Here is an 11,358-nt window from a genome sequence, read left to right on the forward strand (position 1 = left end):
TATAAATAGAAGACCTCTTTTTCATACTATAACACAATAACATCCACAATGTAGTCTTTAAAGAGTCTATGGGGAGATTTCTTCTTTAAAGAGTCTATGGGGAGATTTCCTCTCTCAATTAGTTTTATGTTTTTTAATATTAGATTTTATATGTAGGCCAATTGGTCAAATCATATAATAAAATTATATTTTTAGTATTGTTTTTCGATATCATCTTATTTACCATCTCATAGTTTGCAACTAATAGCTTCCGCATGACCCCTTCTCGATTTCGAACCCAACAAAAATTGCATTGAATCAGAATCCTTTCTGCTTTTGCTTTCAAGGTTGATGTCCAGTTTCTTGGTAGCAGATGCTGGAGCTCTAAAATGTATTTTCCACATCCGCCCATTTCGACAGGAGCACAAATGATATAACCATCACAATTAGCAACCCAAGAAATTGGTTTGTTCTGGTCCTGTGGAATTTCCATATTATGAAAACTTTCAGGAAGTGGCTCTCCACCGTGCATGTAATAACAACCTCTATCTGAATATTTCTAAACTGCTTTACAACTCTTTCCTGGCGAAACTCTTGGCATCAGCTTAGATATAGCTCATATGATCAAAATCTGGGCAGCTCCGATGAAGATCGACTATTGAAGTTGAGCAGTTGTTGCTGCTCCAAGGCCAACAAACCAATAAGCATAAAACCTCCAAAAATAAGGTCTGCAATCATAACATTTCATAATAGCTGGAAGAAAAAAATAGAGAACAAGAGAGAAGATACATTACCAGTAAACTCGCTCATCATTGTGACAAAGTGATCGTTTAATTTCAACTGAAGATGAAGATAGCCCTGTGATAAAAACTATTTATCAATGTAAAATTCATCAGATTCAGTGTCTTGTTTTTAAAACTCAGATGCATACCACGAATACAAGACTCCGGTTCTATCACTTGAATTTGTTCGTGATGGATTTCTTTTAGAAAGGGAAGGAGCGTGATAATCAAATAGTGCAAATGCTCAATCTTTTCACGATCAGTTAGATCCCTTCTTGATGTCTTCAAGGAAATAAGTATTTTAGCAGTAATTGGAAAACAAAAAAGCTCATTTTGTTTGATTAAAAAGAAAAGACAAACCTTTAGCATGCCACTTGAGTGTAAGCACAAGTTGCAGTTACATTTTCCATGACAACATGGACAAAGCTCTGAGACTTCCTCTTCTTCCAATTCAGGATACCTGCTCACCAAAAATAAATAGCATGAGGCTTAAAATGGTGTTTTCCATTCGACACTAAAAGAGAATGTCTAAGCATTTGGACAGCAAGATAAGAAATACACATTAGAGGTTTACCATTCTCTGATGCACTTGATACAGTAAAATTTCTCTTTACACTTCGTACAAGGAACTACAGTTCTTCTATCACTTCTTCTACATTGATGACAATTTACTGCCAGACAATTTACCTGCATAGGATTACATAAATAAGTGTCATCGTCGGAAGCAATTAAATTAAAAAGAGAGGAAATGCCATTTAAAGTGAAATATGAACAAAAAGAGCTTGACCTTCATGTTTTTAGATCCATCTATTCCATTTCTTGAAGTTGTGGAACCGGAGAACGATGATGTGGAAGGCAATGAACTACAAGCAGATAACTTCCCTGAATTATTTATTGAATCTTTCGGACTATCTTTTAGTTTTGACTCATGTGAAACTTCACTTCTCTGGCTTCTTGTGTAACTTGATCGCTAATTGGCAAAACCTCATACTCAGAATCATCTTCCCACTCACCAACAAAGTAATTATGATCGTATCTCTTGAGTGATGCAGCAGCATGTCTTACAGATGTCCTTTTATTCTCTGCATCTTTTTCATAAATTCTCTGCTTCTTTTTTCCATCGTTGGACAAACTTGATTTTTCATTGCACACATTCCACTCGTCTTCACTGTTATCCACTTTATCCATTGTACTATTTGCTCGAGGACTCTTCTTCTTGCTTGACGTTCCTAGACACTGTTCTCCATTTAATTTAGCAGGCGCCCAGGAAGGCAATGAACTACAAGCAGATAACTTCCCTGAAATTTTTATTGCATCTTTTGGACTATTTTTGGGTTTCAACTCAGGTGAAACATCAGCTCCCTGGCTTCTTGTGTTACTGGGTATATGATGTCCATCACTTAGTGGGAAAACCTCATAATCATCAGTATCATCTTCCCACTCACCAACATAGTAATCTCTGTATCTCTTGAATGAACCAGTAGCACGTCGTACAGATGTCCTTCTATTCTCTGCATCCTTGGACAAACTTGGCTTTTCCTTGTACATACTCCACTTGTCTTCACTTTCATCCACCTTATCCATTGTACTCTCTCCTTGAGGAATCTTCTTCTTGCTTGACGTTCCTAGACATTGTTCATTTAATATAGCAGGCACCCGCCTTTTATTCTCTGAGCCTCAAATTTCACGAGTCCCTGGCATTTTCTTTCCAACCTTAGACAAACTTGTTTTTTTCTTGCAAACATCCCGCTTTTCTTCACTTCGAAATTCCACCTTGTTCATTGTATTATCTCCTTTATGAATCATCTTCTTGCTTGAAGTTCCTGGGCGTTGTTGTAGATTTACTTTATCAGGCATCCTTTTAATCTGCGAATTTCCACTCAGAAGAATGTTTTTTGTGGAGGTAGATAGTTTGAGCCTGTCCCTGCACCACTGGGAAGGCTCGTCTTTCTCTTCGTCATTCCCTGTAGTTCTCATACGTCCATTTCTAAGAACTTTTCCGTTGGTGGAAGTTCTCAACCTATTCAACGCTTCCTTCAGTGGCATCTGAAATTTTGTTAATACTCTTCATCCTCTTCCTCTTCACTCTCCTATTCTTCATCATTACTCACCATTTCATCCCAAATTTTAGAACTTAATTTCTTCTCTGCTGAACGATGTTGCCCCTTTGAGGTGATTCTTCAATGTGAGCCTTCAGATTCCTTTACAGTCATTGTTCGGTTAGCTACTGTCTTTGTTCTCAGATGTGATTTAATCACGTTCCTCTTTGGCTTTTCTGCTGTTTTAATTTTCTCTGCCGATCCGCCCAATAAAAGTGCTTCCTCCTTCCTGATTGCAATATTCACGTGCTCTGACATAGTTCTTTTGCCACGGGGGACACCAGATTCAGAACAAAGCTTTTGTTTTTAATTAGGTGACTCTGTAACATCGGGCAGCGATGCTGCATTGTGCTTTTCAAGTTTTTCTTCATCACGATTTAGGACAAAGTTTCTCTTCCTAAAAACCGTAGACTGATTTCTCATTCTTGGTGTGTGTTGATTCTGACTGCTCAATGGCCCTTGTTTCGCAACTAAGGTTGCCATTTTCTTCTACTCCAACACAACTGAAAAAATGGAACTTTGATAAGCAAAAGTATATATAATTTCATAATTACACCACCTTTAAATCTGGATCATCTTCAGGATAAACGGCAGCGCAAAAATGTTATAAGCAAATAATGACTCCACATTGAAGGATAATAAGGATAGCGTTTCCAACACCCAATTGGCTAACACTTCCGTACATCCCAGAGACATAAGCAACTGCCTCACCAACAGCAACCAGGATACCCAACAACTTTTGAGCACTATTACTGGATGGGATAAATTAGTTAAAAGAGCAAATCAGACAGCTTCATTAAGCAGAACAACTAATAGAAACATCATAAAAATCTACTTAATAGAAGGAACAAAATTTTGTTAGGTAACTGAGTAAAAACTACCAAAAAGATACATCTCATTCTTTGCGGATATGGCTGAGGGGAGTAGTCGCACAGAGGGAGAATTCAAAACATGAACTTTGTCTCAACAAATTAAAATAGCACAACTAATGTAGGACCTTCAAAATGATTCCGGCATTAATGTTACAGATCACATCATCCTCATAATTTTCAAATAATACCCATGTTTGAAAGTCCTAAACTATACTATTACCGCTGCATATGGAATTAAAACAAGAAACAGCTAGCAAAATGAAGCTAGTGTAACTTACATATAGTCGTTAAAAGAGTAAAGAAACAAAATAAAAGAGATGAAATCTAGAAAACGAATTAACTTACAGGAGTGCTCGGTCCTCACGGACATTGTTGTCCACTTGAATGATTTTTGATCCAGCTAACAATTGCATCACTATTCCAGAAGTCACGATTGGAGTAATTCCAAGTTCCACGACTGTACCACAGTTCGAGGCAAGAATGACATGCATCCAGTAAAAAAAAAGTTGCGCCAGTTGTAGAGTGTATGCCATATAGAGGGAGCTGGCTGCAAACGAGAAAAATACCAAGCGCAATTACAGTAAAGATGACCTTCTCTTTAAATTGGACAGGAGAAACCTACACCAAGGGCTAAACAAGCCTACCTACCATAAAGGTTCAGATTCGAGTGAGAGCTCGAAGGGGTGAGGCAAGAAGATCTTGATCGAATAATTTACTTTGCTTAAGGCTAGGCGTATATACAGGTTTCTGGATCTCGGGAAGCAAGTGTAACACAGAGACAATCAGAAAACCATATAATTGAAATTAAGGAAGCTTCTTTAAAAGGACCAGTAATAAAACAAATTTAAACAACATCACGGAGCAAAATAACCAAAGTTCTTTCTACTCATAAAAGCACAATCTTTTCTCCCTAAATAACCACTTCAATTCACTCATATATCAACCACATACTATATGAAACACCTTAAGCAAGAAAAGGGTAAACATTAGGTACCCTAATAACACATAAGACAAGAAAACACTATGTAATTTATTCTGATATGCCCAAACCTTGGTGGGCAGAGTTATGCGGTGCCTGCTAGCTGGTTGGGGCAGTGAGTACCCAATGGAATTAGCCAAGGTGCGCGCAAGCTAACCCAAAGACCACCATCATCAAAAAAAGGTGAAGCTAACATGCATAGTTTATTAGGACAACAGTAAAATCTAGTAATTGTAAGAGTGGTTCTATTTTGCAAATGATCCATGGAAGAGACTCAGCTTTAGCTCTGAGATGAAAAATCAAGTTTTAACGCTTCTGCAAGCACTGCAAGCAGCAAAAGAAGGGCCATAATGGCAGTTTTAGTTGTAGACTGATGCAGATATTAGGAGGAGAGAAAGAATAAGTTAAATGTGCTGTAAATTCCTACTTGTTGTGTACTTTGTTCCAAATTTGAGGACATTTGAATCTTCCACTCATACTTTAAGAAATCGAAAAATATGGAAAGACAGGTTCTTTGTAGATCAGCAACACACAATTTTGGGTTAAGGGCACGTCACGGGTTCAAACTCTACTGCTGACAAAAGCATCGTAGATCAAGTGGAGAGGGTAGAGCAGCAGGTCCATTATCCACCAAGTTTGACTTGTTAGCTACTGACATTCGAGAATTTCTAGTTATAAAAAATGGTTCTTGGTAGATCAAGTCATTAAACAATCTTCCACACTAATGCAAAATGTTTAAAAGTTTTTAAAGTGATTTTTCCAATCGTATAAAACCACCTTTTCAACCATCTGATTCTAATTTCTTGAGTTCATTGCTGAACGTATCCTTATCAGTTATTTCACTCTCTTCAGTCTGTTCCACCAAACTACTTCAATCTAACCTTAGGTTGAAACTTATTGCTGATAATAAATCAGCAAACTTGAAGAACTAAATTTATATTAGTCAATCAATTATGCCCCGATGCCAAAAAGTTGGGGCCAACTACACGAATCATATGCAACCATCTGGTCAATTATTCAATAATAAGCATTCAAGACTAAACTAAATGTTCTATGAAAGTAGAAGTTAATATTCAACTAAACCACATTTCACATTAGTACTCCTGACAAATACAGCTCTTCTCAATTATAATTCATGATAGATGGTAAGCCAGATAATAGACCCTTAAACATATGCATCACCAAAAAGACAAAGAACACACCTTTAGCATTAGATTGCAAAGTAGGATCAACAACCCTTCTAAAATTATCTCGAAGATCCATAAAACTCTGGCATATTAGCAATTCATCTCTCATAGAGTCATTGAATTCCTTAAGCATCTCCGTTGGTAATCCCTCCGGCAAAACGCTCTACAGCTCTTCCCTCCTACAATAACCATTTCATGAGTACAGATACAAAACAGCTTAGAAACAAAGTGAATCCAGAAATTTAATTTCACATGTAAAACCTACCACTGCACCCACTAAAGCTTTGTTACAATTTGTACAGGTTTAGTATAAGCACAGTTTTCACTCCAATTTATAGTTTGAGCCGATACATGTTGGGTTCAAAATCGAGAGGGCGTCAGGCGGAACCTTTTAGTTTACAAACTATAAGACCATAAATCAGACGACACATGAAAAATTAAACTAAAAATATATTATTGGATATGGTTTGGCCAAACGCCTACATATTAAAAATAAAATTGAAAACCCCAAACAAAGACTCTTTAAAGACTACATTGTGGATATAAAATTGAAAATCCTAAAAATTATATTGTGGATGCTATTGTGTTATGGTATGAGAAGGGTCTTCTATTTATAGATGTCCAAAACTTTTTCTCCAAGAAAGAGGGTAGACAAATATGGAAAAGAATTATATTTTTTTCTTTCAGGAAAAGTAAAAGTAATTATGGTAACTTTTATTTTCCTTCTAAAAAAAATAAAACTTAAATATAGTAAGAAAATCAATGCAAAAACCCTAATAATACAGTGAGTATATATACACACTAACACTCTGTTTGGATGGTTGTTACATATTGTTTCATAATATATCGAATTTTATTGTATCGTACTGTATTGTTTTAATGAATACATTTGAATATAATGTATCATTTTTATTCGTTACATAATTTCACACATCAATAATTTGAAGAATAAACCTACGGAAAAAGTAGGATACACAGTAGAGCTGCTATAAAAAGGTAGAATTACTAAATAATAAGTAAAGACAAAATGAGGAAAACAAAAAGAAGAAGAAGAAGAAGGTAACAACGCGATCTCACCAAATCGGTCTTTACACAAATGAGACTTTCCGTCAGTACCTAATGATAGGATATAACTATACAATATAATAATATTTAAGTAACAATCAGAACAAATATTGTATTTAAACCAACAAACACCATACAATATGAACAACCATCCAAACAAGCTGTAAAGCATATAGCTCAAAAACACAATCTTCAATCTAAAGGCAATGGTGGTGGTCTACTAATGTCTTAACAGATAAAAATGTACCTGAATTTCATGTATCTTTTTTCGTAAGCTCGGAAATAGAAGTTGCGGAAGTGAATAATGGACGACCATTTGGACCAACATCGAGTGATGTTCAGTGATTCTTCTGCTACATAGTGAACATTTAGGAGTATTTAAAAGGATCGGCATGTACTTCTCGATGACTGAGCTGCTAACTTTTTTTCCCAGAAGAAGGTAATGTGTTATATATCAAAAGAGTATCCCTCAGCACAAAGACTATGCTAAATGAAACATAGTCACGGGAACCCTAAAAAATGGAAAACCTATTCCTGGACTGGTTACAGTGACCCAATAATGTCAATTACAGAATCTACATCTGCAAAGGGCCTCTTTACACCAAAAGCGAAACCCAAAAAAAGGTGCATCCCATTGCATCAAGCTCCCGCTATGCACAGGGTCGGAGACCACAAGGGTCTATTTTGTGTAGTGAACTCCTAGTCACTTGATTTACCAGAAACAAAAAAAAAAATACAATTCTATTAAAACAAAACACCTGACCTTTATTTAAAAAAACACAAATGAATACAGTCAACACGCAGGTTTATCAAGTGCCATATTCCACTTGACAGGGGTGACATAGTCTCACTATTAGGAATCCTCTGAATATTGCAATAGGGATATCTTATATTACTCTTTCTTATCAAGTGCCATAATCCATTGATGGGGTGCCATAGTCTAACTGTAATGGATCCTCTGAATATTGATATAAGGACGGGTATAGCCAATAACTAATCTGGAAGTGAGTCGAGTTTAATTTATTGAAACTCAGTGCTCGAACTTCTCAAATTATTCTTTCTTTCCAGTTATGAGAGATTGCAGTCAAATAAGCTTAAACAATCTCGAGTTGATATTAGAAGAACAAAAATATTAGATTAAGCAGCAGGTTACTCTTATTATAACAGATGCAATATCTTATAACTAGTGCAATTTTCTCCAACTCAAATGTGATAAGAAATTCTCACCGTTAGAGGAAAGTGATTCTACCTAAATAGTTGAAATAGCAAAACAACACTACTGGCCATTCATCATTGTAATAAACTCAAAATAGTCAAGGGTTTAGGATGTGGTTAAGTGATCAATGAAGTTTGTGTCAAATCTTGAATACCATGGTAAGTGTTGAAAATATGTATCAGAAATAAAATAGATATTTTTAGTAGATTTTAATTATTAGAGTTTAGGAATAAGTTGTTCCTTTATTATTTGAATAGTAATTAATTATCCAATTTAAATTGAAGTGTAGTTAGAAATTTAGCTATAAATATATGTTTTGAGTTATTAATAAAATAATTCCCTTTGACAATACTATTGCCGTATTTTATTTTTCTCGAATTCTTTCTCTGTTATTTCTCCAATTTCAAACCTAAAAACCAACAATTGGTATCAAGAGTCAATTTCTTGAGGGATCTATGAGAGATGAATTCTGAAAACAACTTTTCCCAAATAGCTCCTCCTGTCTTTGATGGTGAGAATTACCATCTTCGGACAATAAGAATGGAGACTTATCTTGAGGCTTTAGATCTTTGGGAGACCGTGGAGGAGGATTATGATGTTGTTCTGCTGCCCAATAATCCCACGGTAGCCCAGATCAAAAGCTAAAAGGAAAAGAAAATTATACCGGAGGTGAAAGAATACGAGGCATAAAGGTGTTGAATCTAATCAGGAAATTCGAATTGCAAAAGATGAAGGAATCTGAGACCATTAAAGAGTACTCAGACCGTCTTCTTGGCATTGTTAACAAGGTAAGATTGCTTGGCACAAAATTTAAAGATTCGAGAATTGTTGAAAAAATTCTTGTTACAGTGCCTGAAAGATATGAAGTATTAATAACTACCTTGAAAAATACAAAAAACCTGTCCAAGATTAGCTTGGCAACATTGTTAAATACATTACAGGCGCAAGAGCAAATGAGGCTTATGAGGCAGGATGGTATGGTTGAAGAAGCTTTGGCAGCTAACCACAAGACTCAAAGCAAGGGTAATAATTCAAGAAAAAATTACCCACCTTGCCAGCACTATGGCAAAATAGGTCATCCTCCATTTAAATGTTGAAAGAGACCAGATGCACAATGTAAGATTTGCAATCAACTTGGCCATGAAGCTGTGATTTGCAAAAACAAATCTCGAAAATATGAAACAAATGCCCAAGTCACCAAAGAAGAAGAAGAAGATCACTTATTTGTGACAACATTTTCTTTAACCAAGAAATCTGATTTTTGGATGATTGACAGTGATTGTACAAACCACATGACATATGACAAGATCTCTTTAAAGAGTTTCTACCTTTAAAAAATAAGAAAATCAAAATTGAGAATGGTGATTATATTCCTGTAGAAGTAAAAGGGAGTGTTGTAATCAAAGCAATTTCAGAAGATGCATACAAGTCATGCAAGAACAAAGATGAATTGACATAGTTATTCAGGAGGTCAAATTCAGCCAAAGCCGAGATAATTTCTAATCCAAGGAGGAGTGTTGAAAATATATCTCAAAAATAAAGTAGGAATAGATATTTTTAGTAGTTTTTAATTATTATAGTCCTATGTGACTTAGGAATAAGTTGTCCCTTTATTATTTGAATAGGAATTAGTTATCCAATTTAAATTGGAGTGTAGTTAGAAATTTAGCTATAAATATGTGTTTTGAGTTATTAATAAAATAATTCTCTCTGACAATACTATTGTCGTACTTTATTTTTCTCTAGCTCATTCTCTGTTATTTCTCCAATTTCAAAGATAAAAACCAACAGTAAGGATCCTGGTGGGAAAAAAATTCAAGTGATTGGTTTCCATTAGCCTAAGCCTACATGGGAAGAGTTACCAGATAGATGTGTACTGGTGGGAGTAGCAGGTACCTAATTCAAGCTAGCCAGACCACCATTATCCAACAAAATGAAAAAAAAAAATCTAAAATAGCTTCACTTTCCAAAAGTCCAGCAAGGCTACCTAACCAAGAGTTGAAATTGACCAACTATTCTGGCTTCAAAACATGAACTTATTAAACTTGAATATATCTTTACCATTGTTTTGCAGAGAAATTTTGACTTTTGAAAGAGTCGCCACTTAATTTTGAAAAGGAATTAAGAAAACCTTTATAAAACACTTTAACGATTCAAAACAGAAAAATCGTTCAAGTTTAGAGAATTTCGGGTAAGTAGTTCCTATTAATGTTTTAGGAAGGTGTTAGGCACCTAAAACATCCGCTAACTTGCGGTTATTCGGACTGTTTGAAAATCGTCTTTTGACGAACTTCAAAAAGATTGATTTTTTGAAAAGGACTTGATTTTAGAAATATTTTGACGCTTACGCGAAACTAGCTTTTAGCGACTAGACTTTAAGGGACTTGACTAGGTTCACGAAGAAAACAAGTAGACAAGTAAATGAAAGGAAATGGGGAAAAGCGGGGAAGTAGCGATTTAGGTTTTTAAGCCCAAATCAATGAGACCTGTCCTAGTCTAATTGGGCTTTCGGCCTATTTCACCTGTCCTAAGCTATTTTCCTTCGAACTCTTGTCTCGACCTTCGCTACACCTGTATTAAGTTTACAATTTTGGCTTCGGGGCCGCAATGAATGAATAAAGAAATAGCTAAATGAACCAAGACATAAATAAATACAAAGAGGCAACGATGAAGATGATGGGACTTTAAGGCCTCCTTTGCAGCTTAAAAGACGGGATTGTAACCCGTTTCTTCTTCTTTCAACTCCAGGCATTGATTCATTATTGAACCAGCTTTGGGCTTTTGACTTGTCTCAAAAAGCTGGGCCATATTGGCCCATCATTGATGTATGCATGGGAAGAATCCATGTAGGACTCAAAACACAATATTTCAAATCCATTTTCAAATGCACCCAAAGAGAAGGATAAGGATTAATCACAATCTTTGTAAATTATAGTAAGAAAACAAACGAATTGGTGGGTTAGCCAAAGTGCCATGTCAAATTGACCAAAAATAGAGCAGATTAATGATAACATGTCAATTCAGATTATTTAGGCAGGAGATGCATGCTACAACAAGGGAAAGGATGGTAATTCGTGAACATATTCCTTAGAAAAATGATCCCCATAATAATCCTAAGAAGGGTTGCTTATCTAGAGTTGATTTACCTGACCCACAAACCATGTTTAAAAAAAAGAGTG

General features: G+C 35.6%; 1 protein-coding gene across 3 annotated transcripts; it reads right to left on the reverse strand.

The window, feature by feature from the left end:
• LOC107845197 (lysine-specific demethylase JMJ25) lies at window positions 1-8,212 on the reverse strand. 3 transcript variants are annotated; one of them, XR_007044609.1, is made up of 9 exons: window positions 6,164-6,316; window positions 5,914-6,077; window positions 4,078-4,279; window positions 1,549-3,363; window positions 1,336-1,448; window positions 1,122-1,221; window positions 911-1,043; window positions 774-837; window positions 1-657 (listed from the first exon to the last, which is right to left on the reverse strand). XR_007044609.1 is itself a non-coding variant. In XM_047396548.1 (9 exons), exons 4-9 carry the CDS (start codon window positions 1,552-1,554, stop codon window positions 585-587), a joined length of 501 nt encoding a protein of 166 aa, XP_047252504.1. In that variant the 5' UTR covers window positions 1,555-3,363; window positions 4,078-4,279; window positions 5,914-6,077; window positions 7,211-8,212; the 3' UTR covers window positions 1-584. The 3 variants fall into 3 exon arrangements, 2 of the variants coding, with proteins under 2 accessions (XP_047252504.1, XP_047252507.1); XM_047396548.1 differs by lacking the exon at window positions 6,164-6,316 and adding an exon at window positions 7,211-8,212 and having other exon boundaries at window positions 774-849; XM_047396551.1 differs by lacking the exon at window positions 6,164-6,316 and adding an exon at window positions 7,211-8,198.
• Between the last annotated feature and the right edge of the window lie 3,146 nt (window positions 8,213-11,358).

The sequence above is a fragment of the Capsicum annuum genome, chromosome 1 (assembly GCF_002878395.1).
Source record: "Capsicum annuum cultivar UCD-10X-F1 chromosome 1, UCD10Xv1.1, whole genome shotgun sequence".
Taxonomy (NCBI): domain Eukaryota; kingdom Viridiplantae; phylum Streptophyta; class Magnoliopsida; order Solanales; family Solanaceae; genus Capsicum; species Capsicum annuum.

Coding starts and splice junctions, on each gene's coding strand:
- LOC107845197 (XM_047396548.1), bottom strand. Junction 1,222..1,335: donor ATCAAGTGCATCAGAGAATG/GTAAACCTCTAA, acceptor TTTGGTGAGCAG/GTATCCTGAATTGGAAGAAG. Junction 658..773: donor AATGATGAGCGAGTTTACTG/GTAATGTATCTT, acceptor GCCTTGGAGCAG/CAACAACTGCTCAACTTCAA.